Source organism: Piliocolobus tephrosceles, chromosome 15 (genome assembly GCF_002776525.5).
Source record: "Piliocolobus tephrosceles isolate RC106 chromosome 15, ASM277652v3, whole genome shotgun sequence".
Classification (NCBI taxonomy): Eukaryota; Metazoa; Chordata; class Mammalia; order Primates; family Cercopithecidae; genus Piliocolobus; species Piliocolobus tephrosceles.
Window position 1 is genome coordinate 563,827 of NC_045448.1, and position 20,482 is coordinate 584,308.

Consider the following 20,482-nt stretch of genomic DNA (forward strand, 5'->3'; position numbering starts at 1 on the left):
CCCGGCGGCCCTGGCCCCCAGTGCTGGATTCACCCTGGCCCTATCAGCCGGAGCATGGGCGTGGATGGCTGCAGATGTCTGGCCTGGAGGCTGAGTCCTGCCACTCCCATCCTGACCTAAGGCTCTGCTCCCCTGTGGTGGTGCCAGGATCTGGGTGCCTGGGCTGTCGGGGGAATGGAATCGCGGGAGGATGTGGCGTCCCGTAGGAGAGACACAAGCATGACGGGGAGATCCCAGCCCTCGGCCAGGCCTGCTAGTGGGGGCAGGGACACCATCAGGGGCCTGGGGTGGGATGCCCAGCCCTCTGCACCCTGCATTTGCTCTCAGAATTAAAGCAGAGCGCGGTGAGGAGGGGGCAGCATCTCCCTGTTTTCAGTCTTTGGCTTCCGAGTGCAGCAGGGATGGGAGAGGTGGGGGTGATGCGGGGACAGAGAGAGTGGTGGCCACAGACACTTGGGGTCTGGAGATGGACTCACCTGGGAAGGTCCCCGCATCGGGGCAGCTGAGAAAGGTCTCATGGTTTGAGTGGTCGGCTGGCATTTGGTGCCAGGCTTTAAGATTTAAAACCCAGGGACAGAAGCAGATTAGGAGTTGAGTGATGCTGCGTTTGCCCGTTGAAGGCGTCCACAGGTGGCCCAGGTCGTGGGACGGTGAAGCTGCCCTGGAACCCCTGTGTGCTCAGAATATGCTCTGCCTTCGCTGGCCTCTGCATCTTGACGGCATCATTCCTTGCTTGTCCCCCACAGTACCCAAAAGGAGACAGAGCTTGCCCCAGGGATGTCTCCCAATGGGGACCAGCTCTGTCCCACTGTGATCTCAATGTCCTAAGATGGGGGCCTGCTCTTTCCCGCTGCAGCCTCAACGTCCCACAACAGAGACCAGATCTGTCCCAATGTGGCCTCAGTGTCCCAAGATGGAGACCAGCTCTTTCCCGCTGCAGCTTCAATGGCCCATGACAGGGACCAGCTCTGTCCCACTGTGGCCTGGGCACCCGGTAGTGCTGGAAGTTCAGGTGGTGCTAACCCCGTGGGAAGGGAGGACGTGTGTCTCTGCATTCCTGTTGCAGCCCCAGGCCGTGGACTTTGCTCTCTGTCCCCTGAGGGGAAAGCTCAGAACTTTATTTATGACTGTCTACAAGCCGGCCACGCAAACAACCAGCTGGGTAAGGCCAGGGCTGCGGCCAAAGGCCTGACCCAGCAGCTTGGGTTTGGCCATACACGTGGCACTGCGAGGGGCTGGCGAGGAGGGTGACCAAGACCTCGCTGAGCTTAGGATGATGACGGCTCCTGGACGGCAAGTCCCGCAGATCTGTGTCTCCTGAGACTGGTCGTGGAATGGACTGAGGACCATCTGCAAACACCGCTTAGTATCAAATCTCTTCTGCTTGAAGCCTCTGTTATCTGGTTTGGGTGACAGTCAATAATGGGAAACGTATGAAGAATTCTAAACATTCTGTGTACGCAGTGAGTGCAATCAAATCAATAGCAGTTGCTACTCAGAAATCTGGAAAAGCAATTTTCTGGAATGGATTCTAAAATATTTTAGCAACTCAGTGGGGTGGGGTGTTGTCAGACTGACTGTTGGTAAAGTGAGGGTCAATTATGGAGCCGCAATAACCTAAATTAGTACCACATGACGACTCAGGCCACTCCGCATGGATCTGTGTCTAAGAGGGCTTGGCAGAGTGAACTTGCAGCTCGGCTCGGTTTTGTTTTTGAGTGAGGAACTGCACAGGAGATTGCTCTTCAGAGGCTGCGACGGGACCCCCACACGTCTCTGCATTTAGAGGTGAATGAGGTAGAAAGATCGAGACCTGGGTTCTCTTATTCCTTGTGGCTGCAGCAGATGTAATCTTACAATGGCTCCATCACCTTGGAGGCGCCATGTGATGTGAAGCAGACGGTCCTGCTTGGCCCCATGGAGGTGGCTCTAGTGCATCTCGGAGCCACCATCATTTCTGTTCCTCTCCCTTCATACCTGCTCGCAGCAAAGGACCCTGCCTTTGGCATTTACAGAAAATAAGGAGTTGAACTAAATAACAAGCAAGGGGCTGCTGATTAGAGCGTATGAGTCCATTTTCATCCAGAGTCTTATTCCATCTTCCTCATACATGGGCTCTGCATGGTTCTGCCCAGTTCCCTGTTGCCTGGCTTTTCAGTTATTTGTGGATTCTTAGAAATTCTCCGTATACTCTGGACATAAGTGTCTTTGCTAATTATTAATCTGTGTGCTGCCAACCTTCTACCAGTTTCTATCTTTTTAAATGCCTTGCAGATGTAGACTTTGTTGTATCTGGCACATGATTCTTGTGCATTTTTACAGCGTAGACAGTGGTGATTTTCAGAGACAAGTCTTGGTCTTTGTGCTGGAGGGAGGAAATGCTGGCGATGGGAGGCAGGGACAGGCAGGCAGCGGTGGCAGTCGCTGAGTGGGAAGTGGCCCGGGATGTAAGGCAGAAGCTGCAGGGACACCGGCTGGGCCTCCATTGAGAGCCAGGGAACGAGGAGCCGATCTCCCTGGCCCCTGAGACCCCGGCCGAGTCGGGGCTCCTATCTCAGGACGGAGCTGCTGTGCACCGGCTCCCTGAAGTGCTCCTACTCCCTGCTGTACACCCACTCCCTGCAGTGCTCCCGCTCCCTGCTGTGCACCTGGAGCTGCCGAGGCTGGGCCCAGGATAGTGCAGGTCAGCCTTGGGTGTAGAGTGCAGCCTCGCCCCCCGTTTCCCGTGGACATTTCCAGCCGCCCGAGTCTTCTGAGTCCACAGATAAGGTCAAGTGAAAGACGGCCTGTCCCTTCAGCTTCCAACTTCTACTCTCTACTTTAAAGTAATTCCTGAGGCTGGCAGCGCGTCAAGGGCCAGTGTGGGGCCCTTCATCCTTTCTCCTCGTGTGTCTGAGCCTCCCAGTGTCCAGCAGCCAGAGGCTGTGAACTCCTCGGGCCTGCAGCATTTTGTGAGGCTCATCTTGATCACAGCGCAGCCCCCACAGAGCAGCCTCTCAGTTCTTCCATTCTCATCCTGTTACTTCACTGGATAGGTCTTCTTTAAAAAGCATTCGTGGGCTGGGCACGGGGGCTTATGCTTGTAATCCCAGCACTTTGGGAGGCCGAGACGGGTGGATCACCTGAGGTCAGGAGTTTGAGACCAGCCTGGCCCACACGGTGGAACCCAGACTCTACTAAAAATACTAAAAAATTAGTCGGGCGTGATGGGAGGTGCCTGTAATCCCAGTTACTTGGGAGACTGAGTCAGTAGAATCGCTGAAACCCAGGAGGTGGAGGTTGTAGTGAACTGAGATCGTGCCACTGCACCGCAGCCAGGGCAGCAGAGTAAGACTCCGTCTCAAAGAAAAAAAAAGAAGCATTCATGAAACTAGAACCACTTAAACACGGAATGCACTTCTTAACTCACATTATCATTTGTGTGGGTGGAGGTGCAGCATGGGTGTTTTCTAATATAATGGAAAAATGAAATCAGCAATGTCTCCAGGCACCTACATCTGTGCACGTGTGTGCACACATGAGAGTACACTGCTGCATGTGTCGTGTGGGCATGTGCATGAGTGTCAGCATACGTGCCCACGTGAGAGTGCACATGTAAACCTGCCCTGTGCATGTTGCGGTGTGACATGTGAGCATGTCTTTGTGTGTTCACATGTGTGCACATGTGTCTGTGTGTTCACATGTGTATGTGTTTAGGTTTCTGGACAGTAAAAACAGACTTTACAACTGGTTTGGGATGTGGTTAACCTCGTTGAAATGAACACAGGAAGCCGAAGCACTGTGCTTCCCGGCTCATTCCCTTTAGCTCTGGGCGACGTTCTCAATCAAAAATATTAGACTTCTTTCTGACTAAGTGACAGAAATTTTCCCCAAGCAGCCAAACAGGGGCCTCTGGCATGGTGCTGTGGTGCCCTCTGGAGGGTTAGTGGGAAAAGACGCCTTCCTCAGACAGAACGCGGAATGAACTGGAAAAGCAAAGGAGGTGAGCTGCCCCAGGCCCTGACGTTCCCGTCATAGCTCAGGAGACCGACCTGTGCAGGATCCACGACTCTGGCCCCACGTCGGGTCGGGCTTCTCTTTCACGCGGCAGCTACGTGTCACATTTCCTTTTCTCTATTCGGGTCCTGGAGTGAGCAGCAAGGACGCATTCTCTATGCTGCACGCCATTCTGGGGATCAGGTCAGCAGCACCTCATCGCCAGCCCCACCAAAGCCGTTAACAGACGTGCAGTTTAGGGAATCTAATGCATATCTTTTGTTCCTTACAGCGATCTTATAAATAACTATGTCGAGTATGCCTATATACCTTTCCTGAAGGGAAACTGAAATTCAAGGCCATCATCACCACGTCCAGTTAGAACCGAGGCTCTTAAAAAATTGATCATGTTCCGTGGTCATCACAAGAAGTGTCTTCACGCAGAATCTATCGTTAGATATGTCAGTGCCTCTCAAGGGTTCTCGTGAACACATTTTTTACAATGACCATGTATTAATGTGCAGAATTCGACACCAGCTTGCAGCTCTTACCCTGGAAGACCCACTAATTGCACGGGTATTTCAATGTGCTGTGGACATAAAGGTGAAGCCCTGTAGGAGAGGGGTTGCAAACCTGCAGGACGATGGTGAAGACTCGGGAGGGAAATAAATGAGAAAGTGCTGGGTGCCTTTGAAGCAGCCAGGAAACCTGCATGCACCCTGGCCGCACTGCTTCCGGCCGCGCCTGCACTCCTAGGCTCACTGCTTCCGGCCGCGCCTACACTCCTAGGCTCCACTGCTTCCGGCCGCGCCTGCACTCCTAGGCTCCACTGCTTCCGGCCGCTCCTGCACTCCTAGGCTTCACTGCTTCCGGCTGCGCCTGCACTCCTAGGCTCCGTGCTGCTTCCGGCCGTGCCTGCACTCCTAGGCTCCGGGCTGCTTCCGGTTTCTCTTTCTGCTCAGGACCGGAATTCCAGCGGGGAAGCCTCTGACTCACCCACGAGCCCCGTGTGCGGCCTAGGGTTGGTGGGAGACGCAGACCCATCCCAGCCCAACCCGAGGTCATCCCTTACAAAGGACAGTGGCAGGGGAGACAAGGCCCCACAAATATCCACTCAGTACTTTTCAGGACTTACATGCTTCTAATATGTGCCAGGTATGCTTTGAGAGATTCTTGGATGGACTTTCTTGTGTTGTCAATACATAAGCTGTCTGAAATTTATTATTTGATTTGTCACATCAGTAACTTACAGAGAAGAATTTAAAGAGCAAAGAAGCCAACACGAGTAACTTTATTTATAAAGGTGTCACTTTTTTTTTTTTTTTTTTTTGAGACAGAGTCTCGCTGTGTCGCCCAGGCTGGAGTGCAGTGGCCGGATCTCAGCTCACTGCAAGCTCCGCCTCCCGGGTTTACGCCATTCTCCTGTCTCGGCCTCCCGAGTAGCTGGGACTACAGGCGCCGCCACCTCGCCCGGCTCGTTTTTTGTATTTTTTAGTAGCGACGGGGTTTCACTGGGTTAGCCAGGATGGTCTCGATCTCCTGACCTCGTGATCCGCCCGTCTCGGCCTCCCAAAGTGCTGGGATTACAGGCTTGAGCCACCGCGCCCGGCAAAGGTGTCACATTTCTTAGCAAGTAAATCCATTCCTAGGAAAACCATGGCTTCTGGCTTCAAATTCACTTTCAAGGTCCCCCTTTTTTACCTGGATGCTTCAGCAAAAGGATATTCAGTTTGGAGGCTGGAGAAGAGGCAGTGATGCTGTCTGGGTATCTCACAGGCATTTGTGTAATAAATGAAATGAACTTGGAAAGCATTTAAACACCAGCCACCCATCAGTGGTGAGCTAAGTAACAGGTAAAATCATAAGGATGGTGCAGTGTGTTTGTCGTTGTAACTCGTTTAAACTGACTTCATTGTTGCGGGGTCTTCATGGTTCTTCTCTGAGGGTCACTTGTCAGCTTGGGAAGAGGTAGAACCTCAGCTCTTCACAGTTCCTGATGATACATAAAGCAAAAAACTTTTCGACTTTCTAAAACCTTTTCAACACAAGCCAAAGCCAAACTACAGACTTGTAACATGTTTCTTCCATATATGTGTTATCAATTTTAACACATAAAATTAGAAATAGGTTTTTTAAAGCCTTTATTGCAAAAAAAAAAAAGTATATGAACAGATTATTTACTAAAAAATCATTTGAAAAGTGTTACACCTCACAGGTAACCACAGAAGTGCAAGTTAAAACAGATAAAACTTTCACCTGTTACTCAGAAAAGTTTCTTTTTTATGTTGTTACTTAGTGCAGACAAGGATTTCAGGAAATATATACAACCAGTATTGGCATATGCTTTCTGAAAATTGATTTAGCAACATTTACCAACTGTCACGTAAAAGTCATATATGTTGATTAAACTTCACTTGTAAGAATTTATTCCAAGTCAATAGTGGAAATGTAGGCATGTGAGGTTGGAGATTTCTGTGTTGCTGATGTCAGGAAAACAATTAGAAAAATGCTGCATCTCTAATATCAATAACTGGTTAAGTAAATTTAGCCTATACCCCTACAATTTGTTTACTATGCAGGCACTGAAAATAATGTTATATAGTGAAATAGCATCATGATAAAAGGGACTACATTACTTTGTAGAAGATAGACTTACAGAAAAAAAGGGGCAATGAATTGACATTTAACAATTTTCTCCTGTTACAAAGACATCCAATGTTATATAAGATATAACCAAACATGGGTGAGGCAGAGGAATGAGCAGCACATGGAGGGCCAGGCTGTGAGTGAGCCAGGCTTAGGGATCCATAAACCCAGAGATGCAGATGCCCAGCTCAGTCAGATGGAGCATCAGCCCCACATACAACAGGACTCATGGAGGTAGATGCCCTACTCACTCAGATGGATTATTAACCCCACCCACAACAAAACCCAGATATGCAGATGCCCAGCTCAGTCAGATAAAGTATTAACCCCACGTACAACAGAACCCAGAGATGCAGAAGCTCAGCTCACTGAGATGGAGCATCAACCCTGCACACAACAGGACCCACGGAGGCTGACATCCAGCTCACTCAGATGGAGCAGGAGCTGTTGAAGGCTGTTTTGGCCCAGGACTGGAACAAAAGGCGGTGGTCCTGAGGCTTACAGAGCAGACCCTATGGCCACATGCTTGGACTTACGCCTCTGCTTGGCTGCCTGAAGGCTGCAGGGAGGTCCTTCTCTGTCCTCGAGTTCCTTTCAGGGCCTGTACCAGGGTCTGTGCCAGTCAGTGCCTCCCCTGGCATAGGTCTTGTGCAGTTTCTAATGACAGCATGATTCGGAGACTATAATAGCTGCAGCTTCCCCCAAAGTGAGGAAAAATCTAACTGTACAGGCTGCTGTGAACCTGGAAATGAGAGGAAGAGGAGCTAGAAAGCTGACTGGGCCGATGAGGATGCTTGCTGTCAATTGTTCCAGCCCCATTTGGAACAAGCTGCCGCCAAGGTGTGGCACCCACAGCTTGCCTGGGTCTTGCCGCCCCATCCTGCTGTCCCCATGCAGTGACAGGGCTTGGAGACATCTTTGCACCATCCCGAGACTGGGCAGCGCCACCCCCTGGGTCCTCTTCTCTGCCCTGGCTCGCTCCCTTCCTGCCTCCGAGAACCCTGCATGTGGAGTCCAGCCCCGTCCTCCCCAGGTCATGACTTGCTGGTGTGGACGACCTCTCAGGCTCACCTGCCTCCTACCAAGCACATGATCCCCTCCCTGCCAGCCCTCCCTTCCCTGATCCCCAACGGGAAACAAACAGCAATGCTCTTCCCTCCGCAGACGAGGGGCTCAGGGAAGCTCCATGCCTTGTCTCCTCACCAAGGGCGAGATTGTGAACACAGAGCCCTGACCACCCCCTCCACCTCCCTCTGGCCCAGCCTGTCGGTGCCTCCCACCTTCCGTGTCCATTCTCCACGTGGCAGCCGGAGCCATGAGCTGAAAGCACAGGTGTTCCTGGCCTGTCTCCTGGGCAGACCCTGGATGATGCCCATGCTGTTCAGGAGCTGGAGCCTCTGCATGGCTGGGGCCTGTGCGGTGCCCTGCCACCATCTCTCTGCACTCATGTCCTGCTGGGCTTGCCGGGTGTCCTTCTGTCCTGAACAGGCCACAGGGCCCCAGCTCAGGGCCTGTCCAGTGGTGTTTCCCTGCCTGGCAGACCCCGATCCCTGCAGGGTTCCCTCTTCCTCTCATTTGCCTCAAATGCAAGTGCCCGTCAGCTGTGAAAGGGTCCTCACTGCTGTGCCATGATATTCCAGCAAGCACTGCCCTGGCACCACTCAGATGAATTAGATGCTCAGTAACTTCCTGTCCCTACGTGGCTCCTTGATGGGATGCGAACCCAGGGCTCCACGCCTACACACCCACACACGCAGCACGCAGGTCCAGGAGGCTTCCCTGTTGGACCCAGGTCCTGCGTGTGGTCCCACGGCTGCTGGGAGGATTGTGTGCAGCCGTGGGGGCCACTGGAGAGGATGCCAGGGAACCTGCGCCTGGTCTCTCCTGGGCTCCATTCCCTGTGCTGATCTTAATCTGTAGCTTTTCACAGGGGTAACCATAGCCCTGTCTGTGAGAGCTGCTCTGAGTCTGGGAGTCCCTCCAGGGCACGGGGTGGTCCTGGGGACCCCTGACTTTTTTCACATTCTTGAAATCAGAATGCATTTTATAATAACCATTCTTTCAGTATGAGAGGGTGTAGATAAAACCTATGACGCAGATAACTTCTCTTTACTCTTTAGATGAGGACGTCTATTAGCATGGCTAGTCGCTGGTTCTCATGGCTTCAGTACAGAGGGGAAGGCTGCACTGAAAACGTGTTCTGGTTAACGTGGTCAAAGAAGGGTGCTCCACCAAAGTCCAGACAAGGAAGCCTGAAGTTCTTTTCCAGAGAAAAGATGCTTGGACCTGACCGGTACCTCTCTGATGGCAATTCTCGTCTGTCTTTAAGCATCCCACTCAGCAACACTAGCTCCTTGCCCTGCATTCCACCCCCGCTGTTTAACATGTATTATTTTGTAAGGGGAGAGAACACGTTAACATCTCCTCGTACTTTATTCCTCACAGAAGCTAGCCATTCAGGCTGCATATTGCTTTCTGATTTGATATGCAGTATCTGTGCAAGAGGACTTTCTTCTACTGGCAATGACACAATTGCATTTGTTTGTTGAAACTCAGCACCAGATGCTGCAGCAAAGGGACCTGCCAGACAAAGGTGGAGCTAAGTTCCAGGTGCTCCTGTTTCCAGTGACAGTAAGAAGCAAAATAAATACCATTTTTTGGGGGGAGGGGAAGAAAGCATACTACATATTATTAAACATATATTTTATTGCATAACAATCGATACACGTAAGGTGTCACAGGTTTGGAATGTGAAAAATATATTTTTATCACAAACCTCCTTTCCTGTACTTTATCAGTAAAAACATTTGTTCTACTTAAACAGATCAAGCTCTCCAGGGAGTCATCCATGTTTATGGAGCCTGAACTCAATGTGCTCTGTGCAACCCCCAGGGCTTTAAAGTGGGATTGCACCTGTGCTTTCGTAAATTACTCAACTGCTGATCATTTTGGCTTCTATGACTTTCCCTAACATGAGGACAACGTATCAAGACAATTGTTAACAATGCACTTTAAGGCACTGAATAGAAACTTACTACACAGTTAAAAATAAAGTGAAGGTTGTTTTTATAAAAACAAAATATAACTGTTCCAAAACACAGACACACACACAGATACTGAGTGAAAACCAAAGAACACACGTCATGGTTTCACACTGACATGTCATCAGCATCAAATTCATGCAAAGCGAGCAATACTATTACACTACTTTATCGCAGGCAAACTGAGATTCAATCACGTGGCCCCCTATGCGATCCAAATAACATACAGATGGTGTATTAGTCTGTTCTCACACTGCTATAAAGATACTACCTGAGACCTGGTAATTTATAAAGAAGAGGTTTAACTGACTCAGCTCCACATGGCTGGGGAGGCCTCAGGAAACTTACAGTCATGGCAGAGGGAGAAGCAAGCACCTTCTTCACAAGGCGGCAGGAGGGAGTGACAGCAGGGGAACCTGCCATCTTTAAAACCATCAGATCTTGTGAGAACTCCCTCTCTATCACGAGAACAGCACGGGGGAAACCACTCCCATGATCCAATCACCTCCCATCAGCTCCCTCCCTTGACACATGGGGATTACGATTTGAGGTGAGATTTGGATGGGGACACAAGAGCCAAACCGTGTCAGAGGGTGAAAATGTTATACTAAAAATGCATAGTCTCTAGAAACTCCCAGGTTTGTTTTCTGTCAGTGAAGTCAAGTATCTACACAGTGGCCCTGGACAATGCCGGGGAAGGAGGACACATCACCTTAATCATCTTTCTGTCCCACCTCTCAGCCACAAAGGCCTGAGAGGGGCACGAACTTGGCTGGTCACCTCCACACCTCAACATTCTCTTCCCAGGCTTGTCTACTCAAAGATAACTGTGCCAATTACATTTTGAATCAGTAACTTTCAGAAATGCACAATTAGGCATGCTATCAGATACAATGCACAGTGAGTATTCCCTTATTGAACACCTATTTTTAAATATCTGGGTCTCCAACCACCTTTCATTCTTAAACCACAGGTCCAGATTTGTCAGGAACCAAGAGCCACTGGGTAGGAGCTGTTTTACAAAGTGCATATTGCAAAGTGACGGTATGCCTGTCCTAACAGAACTGGGAGCATTGTGTTCTCAAGCACCTAAATCCACAGAACACCAGGACATTAGGAAAGACATGCTTCTCCATGGAGTGCTGACTTCAGGGCTTCCATTCTGTTTTCAGTAAAGCAGCCCATAACTTTGTTAGGGCCTAGCCTCTTGAGAATGGGTTCATCAAACTGAGATACAACGTATTTTCCAAGAGCTTCCTTCCAAGGTCTCTCCGCCCCACCGCTGCTGACATTTCATGTCAAGTCATTGTCTGTGGTGCAGCTGACCCAGGGATACGGGATTTTCTGCATCACCCCTGGGATCCACAGAAGCCAGCACCACCACCCCCTCCAGTGACAACCAACTGTCTCCAAATTTTGCTCCATTTCCTGGAAGGTGAAAACACCCTCACTGTGAACCATGGCATACGCTAGAAAACACAGCACGTGGAGGCGGGGACGGTGCCCATGCACAGGGTAGCACGGTTTATTTTTGAATTTCGTATTTTATATTGTGTATTTTATATTTATAATTAGTACTAGTTACACATATGACATGGACTTCTTCAAATCAAACTCCCAGTTATGAAGCTCTGCAGAGACCATTCCCACAGCCTGACTACAAAGATCAGGCGCCTGAAGATGCATGTCCTGATGGATACATTCAGTGCTGGCTGAAAAGCCGACTTCAGTGTGTGCCTACCACTGTGGATATTTAAATAAAACAACAGTTTTTCAAACCACAGAGTCAGCTGGAAGGATGCCCACGCCATGTGCACTGTAGCACTGGGAGCAGCCAGGGTGGACGGGAAGGACACAAACTCCAAGCAGCTGCTGCCCCTCAGTCTTCTTTCCTTCTCCTTTTCTTCTCCTTTCTTCTCTCTTGTACATTCTTCAGGTCAGTCATCACATTCAGAGTCTTCCATACCCACATAATCTAAACACAATTGTTTGAAACACTGTTTAGATTTGAAAAACAGACACAGGGAGAACAACAACTGCAAGTGTCATCTACATACCACAATGATCATGGCATTCACCAGCAGCGGGGCTGAAAATACTATAGAAATGAACATCCCCCTGGAGTCGAAATACTGGTATTTTGAAAATAATCTGTTTAAAAAACAAAAACAAAAAATTACTAGGCAATACAACCAGAAAGTTCTAGTGACACTTTTTATTTAACTAAGACTCTGGAGAGAGCTGATGTGGACTGAGGTGGGGGCAACCCCCTCACGGGGCCACCCTTGGGAGCAGCCGTCATCTCCACTGCACTGTCCCGAATGCTCATTATGAAGAAAACACACTGGGTCACAGGACAGGGAGACACCACCCAGCAGCACGGGGAAGACCCCGAGGCCTCCCACAGCAGGGAGACACCACCCCGTAGCCCCCCTGGGTCAGCAGCACATCTGCCCTCAGCTGGAAGACACTGATGACTTGAAATCCTTAAAACCTACAGAGTAAACATCGACAATCCCCGTAAATGAGAAAGGGACAGCAGCTGCATCTGCTCCACTGCTGCACTGGGAATGAGTGGTGCTGGGCCCTTCCATCCCTTTGGTTCTCACGGCAGTCCTCCTCTGTCAGTGCCAGTGCCTCTTCAGCAGAAGAGACTGAGGAAGGCGGAAGATCTCCACCTGCACAAGGCACAGCGCCAGGGAGGGCAGAGGATCTGCATGTGGGTGTTGATGATTCTCGCAGCAGCCAGCACGGAAATGCCGTGAACAAAGCTAGTAATGGTGGGCAATGGGTCAGCGCCTCGTGACCACAGGGCTCCCGCCTTGCTGGTGCTTATGCTCTAGACCATGGGAGGCCCCAAAGTAAGAGGCAGCCAGTCTGAGCATGCAGCGAGTGCTGCTCTAGAGAAACGTGAAGCCTGTCGGGTTGAGGGGGCCTCATGGACTCGTAGGCACAGCCATGAGCGGCTGGGACAGAGCTGGCAGGAGGCCGCAGGGCATCACTGCAGGGCTCCGTGTTTACTCTAGGTGACCTGAGGACACTCTGGAATGTTCTGAGGGGCAGTGCTTGGCTCTGAGGCCCACGCTTCCCCAAGACGCCCAAGAGGCTGGGGGATGGCTTAGGGACTGCTGCATGTCAGCAGCAGGTCAGGAGGGTGGGGTGAAGGGCATGGGACACACTGGGCTCATGGTGACCTTAAAGGTGGAGACGGAGCTTCCTGAAAAATGCCCTATTACGTCTCTGGTCTAAGAAGCTGGAGGGAGAAGCCGCCCCTATAAACAGAGGGGAGCAGAGCAGTTGTCCTGAAGTGTGAATTTTGAGACGTTTGTTAGACGTCCTGGTGCCCAGTCCAACAGGTGGGACAGGCAGGAAACCCAGCACTTTTGAAACCAGGAGATCGCGGAGAAGCACAAAGACAGGAGGCTGCAGCCAGAGGGAAGGGAGGGGCCAGGAAGGTGCTGCACGCTGCAGCTGGGTGTGGGAGGGCTTCAGGGAGGACGAGGACACTGTGCTGGCCTCTGGACAAGGTCGGGGTAACCAGGGACTGAGCACCACTCCTGGGACTGAACCATGTGGAGGCCCTGCATCCAGGAGGAGAGGCAGGGTCCCCAGGGAGCTGCTTATGGCTAAGGAGGGGGCAGGGAGGAGGGAGGAGAGAGACAGCACCTCTGGCTGCAGGAATGCTGTCCTGGAGGGAAAGGCTGGGCAGGCAGGGGCAGGGCAGGAGGAGGCCCAGTCAGGGGAGGGTTCTGAAACCCGGGCAGGGCCTAAGCCAAGGATTGCAGGGAGTGCTCAGCAACCCTTCGGTGAGGGCCCAGGATCAGCGTTCAGGGCTTATGGGCCACGAGGCCACAGTCTCAGCTACTTCCTGCTCACAGTCTGGCAGTTTTACTTTTTTTCTGTTTTATATTTTAAAATGTAAAAAGCATTTTTAGCTCACAGGTCACTCAAAAACAGTCAGTCAGGCCAGGTGGGTCTCATCTGACAGAGGCTGTGTGGTTCACCCTGGGCAGGTGCTGGGTTCCGAGTTCCCCTGAGAGGAAACCAGGGGTAGAGGAGGGGGCAGAGGATGCAGGGCCGGGGCTGCCAGCAGTGCCCTGACATCAGGACGCGGGGCTGGGGGTGAGGCAGGCAGGTGCCTCAGACTACCCAGAAGCCCCCTCCTCAGCCACCCTGCAGTCCAAGGGGGAGGGCATGGCTGAGGCCAGCATGGACCACGTTCTCTAAAACGCTGCAGTTTCTATTCTGCAGCTCAAATTCCCACAGTCACTTCTCTGGCTCTGCCATCAGAGGCCTCAGCCAGCACTGTCCCACAGTGCTGTACTCAGAAAGGGCCGCTCTGGCGCTGGTAAAGCATTTACAGAGTCGCCCTGGAGCCCACAACTCTGGACGCATGGGCACGGGGTGTGCGCGGCTGCCATGTTAGGATTCATTGTCTCCTCCGCGAGACCCACCGGCTGTGGGGGCGTCCCAGGGACACCCCTGCATGGACCAGGCCACAGGCCCAGGGATGGGCTTACCTCCAGTTCATTGCAGCTGCCTCATTGATGTATTCGGCACAGTAGACTAAGATGACTGAAAAAAGGTACAAGTCACGTTAGAATTTAGATGACCTGCTATTACTCGTTATAAAGTTATACATTATTTATAGTAGAACACTGAATAGAAATGTCACTTTAATTTTAAACATAAGGTCACGTAAACATCCGAACACTGTCAACTTGTGGGACTCACTCATTTAGCATAAAGAAAACCAAGGCCAACAGTGCTCCAGTTCTCCAGTGCTCTATGCTCCAGTCAGAGCCCGTGCTCAGGTTAGCACCTGCAGAGCCACTGCAGGAGCTGCCCAAGGCCCCAGGCTTCACCCAGGCATGGCTGGGCCTCACATATTTCCCCACGGACAGCAGCCACAGATCAGCCTCACAGGACCCAGCAGCAAGAGCTGACAGCCATGAGACCCAGAGCTGACAACCAAGGGCTTTTCATGCTCACACTTCCCGGACTGCCCTCGGGACACTGCAACTGAGATGACCACAGGAGGGGAGCAAACAGCTTTGGGGTGCTGCAGGCAAAGGCACAGGAGGGAGGGCAGGGGCTGGTGGGGGCAAGGCGAGGCCTCCATGCTCCCAGGAGCACAGACTTTCGGGACTGGCCCTGGGTCTCCAGCTAATTTATGGGTAATGCCGGGACTCAAACCCATGAGAGAGTGACCCATGCTACCATAAAATTAAATAAAACATAATTCAGCAGATTAAGAAAAATGTGATGCTTTAACTTCTAAGGTGAAGTAAAATGTAAAAATCCTTTCATTCTTCTTGATTCACATCAGTAAGCAGATTAAACTAGGGATTAGGGTGAGCAGTCCCTCCACTTCCTCCCTTCGGGAATGGACTCAATAAAGCAGAGGAAAAGGAGGCACAGGGAAAGAACCAGAGGGGAGTGGGGGGAGGAGGGGGGGGGGAAGGAGGAGGAGGAAGGTCAGAGAGGGGCAGGAGTAGGACAGCCAGACAGACGGGGAGGCTAACACAGGAGGTGGCGGGCATGGGTGCGGGGAGGAGGGTGTGGAGGGCTGAGGTTACAGGGGGAGGGTGGGGAGGGCGGTAGGCACAGGAGGAGGGCGGGCAGAGAGGGTGCCACCAGGTGCTCCTCTCCAGCTTTTCCTGAAACGCACCCTGGAGCAGAGTCTGAATCTTGAATCTTGATGGTGCTAGTTATAAGCTGTGTAGCTGAGGGAGTCAGAACCTCTGTGTGCTTCATTTATAAAAATGGGCAAATAAAATTCAACTCTTAGGTTGGTTTGAGAAATGAATCACAGGAAATGTAACGGCAGGCAGCACAGTGTCTAGTATTACCCCGGTGTGAAAGCAGTCATCCTTCCCCTTATCCTCGAAAACATCAAACCCTTGTGCAGTTCTCTAGCTGACAAAGCTGTTCAGATCCAGGAGCTCAGCTGTAGAAGCTGTCACCTTTCTTTGAGGTGCCTGCCTCAGGGCCACTGTGTGGGGCACCCGCTCCCGCCCTCTGTCAGCATGTCATTGCCGGGCTCCTGCCTGTGCACCTTTTGCCCCTGCGTTGGCAGGGGACTGTGTGATTTAAATTAGACTGCTCCTCCTGTTTCACTGTGTTTTTGGCTTTTCCATTGCAACACTTGTCACTGTTGATAACAACACAGGTCTGTGATGAAGCACTGGTGCTGGTGTCCCCCAGGAATCTGTGGGAGGCAAAGGAGCCCTGTCTGCCTGGTCCAGTCCAGCACTCCTCAGGGCACCCTCAATACAGAGCTTGCTCTGAGCACCTCACTTGTACAGGCCCCTGCTGTGAGGCAAACACTCATCACTTCTCCAGTCTTTCTAAGATCATCTCTTCTTCGGATTTCCTGTTTGCACACAGCCAGCTAACTCAAGTTATCTAAAATTAGTTATTTTTAGCTACCAAGAACATCTTCAGTGTCTCCCCAATGTCCAGAGTCAAGAGGAGCCTGAGCCAGACCTCCAGGCCCTCCTCGCCTCTTCTACCCACAAGTGTTTATAACGCTCAGCACCAGAAGTGCTTAGGTTCTGCAGAGCTGGCAGTTTCTCTGCCTCTGACCCACACCTTCCATCCATCTCAGTATCTGCATGTCAGGCTGCTGCCCTCCCAGGGCCATCACCTGCTCCCTCTCTTCTTCTTAACATTTTACTCACTCTTCGCACCCTGTGCCATGATTTCAGCTTTTCTGAATAATCTTTCTCAGTCATCCTGTGCAACTCCCTAACTTCTCTAAGTTCTGTAGCCCTTATCCTTGAAACCAAGTTGGGCAATGCCTTATTTTATGCACAGAACTTTTCTTTCCCGGTTTGCAATCTTCCTCCCATTCAAAGCAGTGCATGAGCAGAGCTGCCACCAAGGACACATCTTGTGTAAACAACAGCACTTCCGGAAACCCAGCTCTCCCGTGTGCAGCTGGTGCTCAGCACCTCCCTGGTAGGCAACAGGAACTCAACAGATTCCTTTCAACTCTAACATCCAAAAAGTACTTTCCTTTATAGCTTCCAAGAGAGAAAAATGGGAGTGCCCTAGGAGCAGGCAGCTGACAGAGGGTTGGGAGGTCTTATAAAAATATGTATATATTTTGAAGACACAAACGATACATAGTTTCATTTCACACAGAGATCTGAGTTGTGAAGTTTGTTGTTTTACTCACCTAGACACAGAAAGTGCCCAATCTGTAGTCTGTAGCTCCGGGAGGACAAGCAGGTGAGGAGCAGGCAGAGCGCATGGAAGGTAGCCAGCCCCATGAGCCAGGGCTCAGTCCAGTCCGTCTGCTGTAGGAACACACCAGCAGACACTCACTGTCCTGCCCCACAGGGCCGGGCTCACAGCCCACCCACAGCCTTCTCCCAGGGCAGGGGGCAGGGGCCTCTCAATCCTGAGTCCTCCTGGGGCTACTCAGCAAGGTATCCGGAGAGCACTGCCGGGCCTCAGAGAAACATGGGGACAGGAAAGGGAGAAGGAACCAGGAGGATGCAAACAGGATTCTCCCCTCAGTGCAACTATAATTCATGGAATTCAAAGTTCAAGCACACAGAACTGAAGGCATCTCTGGCGTGCCCCTTTTGCTGGTGGAACAGAATCATGTTTTTAAATTGGGTATAATTAAAGGAATTACCATCCTTTATAACAATACTTGGTGATGATAATTGGTGACGACAAGGACATTAAGTGGATTGCTCAAAGAGATGCACTTGGCTCAGCCCCAAAGGTAAAACACGAATCATCATTTCAGGCTCCTTAGTCAGCACTGAAGGCTTCGGGGCCTTCATCGCCACATGCACGACTTGATTTTCTCCAACCTCTCTGCAATACACTGAACCCTCCAGTGCTGCACTCCGCCGCATCCTGGACTCCCCGGGACCCTGCCGTACCTGGGGACGGTGTCTGGCTCAGGGGCCTGAAGTAGCCAAGCTCAGATCCACTGCTGCCCAGTCCCCAACTGATACTCAGATGCCAATCCCAGCAGTCCTCAACCCTTGCCATCCCCTCCTTGAGCGCCTTCCTGCATGAGACAAGCCCTGCCCTCCAAGCTGCAGCCCCGCACAGCCCTCCAGGACTCCTGTAAGTGCCATTGCTCTCTGCTGGGGGCCGCCAGCCTCTCCAGAGCCGCGCCATGAGATAAGGACACAAGCGCATCTGCTCCCATCAATTCACCAACCAGACGACCAGAGGCAGGGAGGTGAGGGGAGCACGGCTTTCTGCCCAGACCCCATCGAGTGCCCATGCCACCCTTGGGCGGCCACTCGGGGGGCGGGCTCCCCTGGGACCTGCCAAACCAACCGGGCAAAACGCAGGCCCCGCCCACACAGGGGCAGGGTTCCTCCGTGCCACGCCCACACGATCAGGCTCCAACACGCACGCCCAGTCACACTGCCAGGATCCGCCCACATGGCCCAAGCCCCGCCCGCAAGACGCTGGACTCGCCGGTATGCACCTCCCACACGAACAAAGCCCTGCCCCTCGCGCCCCGCCCACACAACTCAGCCACGCCCCCACGGTGCGGGACGCGCGCCCAGCCCAAGTCCCGCCCGCACGGCGCAGGGCCCCGCTCACTGCGCACGCTCCGCCCCAAGGCCCCGCCCCGTTCCGCCCAACGGCCCAGGACCCCGCCTAGCACTTGAGCCCCCACGTCCGGCCCCGGCCCCTTCCCACAGGTCCCAGGACCCCGCCCAGGGCGCGCTACACCGCCCCACCGCGAGCCACTCCCACAGGTCCCAGGACCCCGCCCAGCGCGCGCGCTCCGCCGCCAGGCCCCGCCCACGATTGGCGCCTTCCTGGCCACAGGGTAGGTTCTCTGTGGGGCAGACCCAACGCCTCTCCGCTGTCCTCCCCCGAACTGGTGTTACGCAGGCCGCGAGTTACCATGAGCACGGCTGGGATGCTGACGGGGAAAGAGCTGACGGAGAACGGAGACGGCATGGTGCCGAGAAGCCCGCCCTCACAGCAACCGCCGAACCCGGCCTGGCCACAATCCACCGAGGAGGGCGCCAAATCTTCTCTCGTGAGATCTGCCCTTCTCACGAAACCTGCGCTTCCTTCTTCTCGCGGTAATTTCATGGCATTTGGTAGCTCCAGATATCGCGATCGTTCCAGGTGTTCGCTGTAATATGCACAACTTACTAGCCTGAGGTGGGAGTTGTGCTCGCTCCGCCGGGAGGCTGAGGGCGTCTTTAGTGCTTTAGCAGAGGAGCAGGCGGAGGCGGGTGGGGCTTGGAAGGCTTGTTTCAGAGGATCTGGGCGCTCTGCCGCCACGCCAGCCTCTGTCCCACCCGGGACTCCCTAGAAGGGTCAGTGAGGGCGGTGTCCGCCCCGAGACCCTGCAGGAGCTGGGGACATTGCCCACTCCTCGGACCCTGCAGGACCTGGGAAGGTGTCTGCTCTTGGGATGCTCAGGGCAGTGCACTCTTGGTCTGGATCAGCTTGGGGTTCTCTCTCTTCACTTTGGAGATTTACCAGGTGCTTTTAGCTTCATTTCCTTGTTTAACGACAGATATAAAAATATAAAGTTAAGTTTCTTACAGCGAATTTCTTTTTTCCCTTTCTTTTAACATTTATACCCCAACTTTGAGATTTTCAAATTAAACATTTTATTATTTTAACATCATGAATTATTAAGTGTATATGCTTTCATTGCATATGTTAGCTCTTGAACTAGTTTAATGTTTGTAAAAATAGTTCTAGTGGTGGACTTTTTTTTTTTTTTAATAGCTGTAACCCCTCCCAGATCTTTCTTAAAATCTTTCCACAGTGTGGTCATTTCTGCTCATGCTACTTAACATGCATTCTCTCATTTCAGCGTAGAAGGTCATGGTTTCTTTTTATGGGAAAACATTTCTTTCATTGATATTTTTCGGCATTCTTCCTATATTCAACTCCAGGAACATCCGTTAGGTGGATAGTGCATCTTCCTCTCTTTTGTGTTTCTCAACCTTCCTCTCAAAACATCACGTCTGTTGTTGCTGAGTTTCGGAAATGTCGGCCTTGGCCTTCCTGCCTTTTTTTTTTTTTTTTTTGACAGTGTCTCGCTCTGTTGCCCAGGCTGGAGTGCAACGATCTAGGCTCACTGCAACCTCCGCCTCCCGGGTTCAAGCGATTCTCCTGCCTCAGCCTCCCAAGTAGCTGGGATTACAGGCGTTCGCCACCTCGCCTGGCTAATTTTTTTTTTTTTTGTATTTTTAGTAGAGACAGGGTTTCACCATGTTGGCCAGGCTAGTTTTGAACTCCTGACCTCAAGTAATTCACCCGCCTCAGCCACCCAAAGTGCTGGGATTACAGGCATGAGCCACGGTGCCCAGCCGGTGTGATAGTTTTCATCTGTGTCCATTTTCACTCTCCTGTGCTTGTTCAGCTATTTTCAACAGGACCTTTCAGTTACAGGGGGTAGATCTGTCCTCTTCAGTTCAGCCTGTTACTGTGTATCTCCCTGATGATATTTCGTTACTATGTGAAGCATCACTCTATTAATTTCCATGGGTTACTTTCATTGTCAGTCCTGTCCGGTGCCTGCCTTTCTTTTGTGGGGTCTGTTTTCTTGTAATTTCTGTAATTTTGGGTCAGACTCTTCTAGCTATTAATATTAACCACAGCCTATCTATGGTCACTGGGATTTTTTCTCCTCATCTTCCCCTCAGCCTCCCCTCCCAGATCTTTCACATGTGCGCCCTGGCACCCACGCTTCCAAAATTGTTAAAACTCTGCCTCTCAGCGGCTTCACTCTCTGTCCCAGGACATTCATCTTCCACATTTCTCCTGCCCCACTGTTCTGAACAACGGTAGGCTGCCGGACA

At 51.8% G+C, this 20,482-nt stretch overlaps 1 protein-coding gene and 1 long non-coding RNA gene across 4 annotated transcripts in view; one reads left to right on the forward strand and one right to left on the reverse strand.

Annotated features, from left to right (window-relative positions):
- Positions 1–9,947: 9,947 nt before the first annotated feature.
- Positions 9,948–18,737, reverse strand: TMEM18 (transmembrane protein 18). Of its 2 annotated transcripts, none has more exons than XM_023192660.1 (5): positions 18,558–18,737; positions 16,846–16,966; positions 14,183–14,237; positions 11,720–11,813; positions 9,948–11,637 (listed from the first exon to the last, which is right to left on the reverse strand). In XM_023192660.1, the coding sequence occupies exons 1-5, from the start codon at positions 18,612–18,614 to the stop codon at positions 11,542–11,544; spliced, it is 423 nt and encodes a 140-aa protein (XP_023048428.1). In that variant the 5' UTR covers positions 18,615–18,737; the 3' UTR covers positions 9,948–11,541. The 2 variants fall into 2 exon arrangements, with proteins under 2 accessions (XP_023048428.1, XP_023048429.1); XM_023192661.2 differs by lacking the exon at positions 18,558–18,737 and adding an exon at positions 17,854–18,092.
- The window catches only part of LOC111526762, a 47,750-nt gene continuing 45,629 nt past the window's right edge, over positions 18,362–20,482 (forward strand). Inside the window, exon 1 of one of the 2 annotated variants that reach the window (XR_002726486.2) lies at positions 18,362–18,742. This is a non-coding gene — a long non-coding RNA (uncharacterized LOC111526762). The remainder of the gene's footprint in view (positions 18,743–20,482) is intronic. The other variant, XR_002726488.2, reaches the window with a different exon arrangement.

Excerpts from the sequence above, each read along its gene's own strand:
- TMEM18 (XM_023192661.2), bottom strand. The coding sequence starts at position 17,919 with ATGGGCACTCGATGGGGTCTGGGCAGAAAGCCGTGCTCCCCTCACCTC. Across the intron at positions 16,967-17,853 it reads TCCCTGCCTCTGGTCGTCTG|CAGACGGACTGGACTGAGCC; the intron begins GTTGGTGAATTG and ends GTGTTCCTACAG. Across the intron at positions 11,814-14,182 it reads GCAGCTGCAATGAACTGGAG|ATTATTTTCAAAATACCAGT; the intron begins GTAAGCCCATCC and ends TTTTTTAAACAG.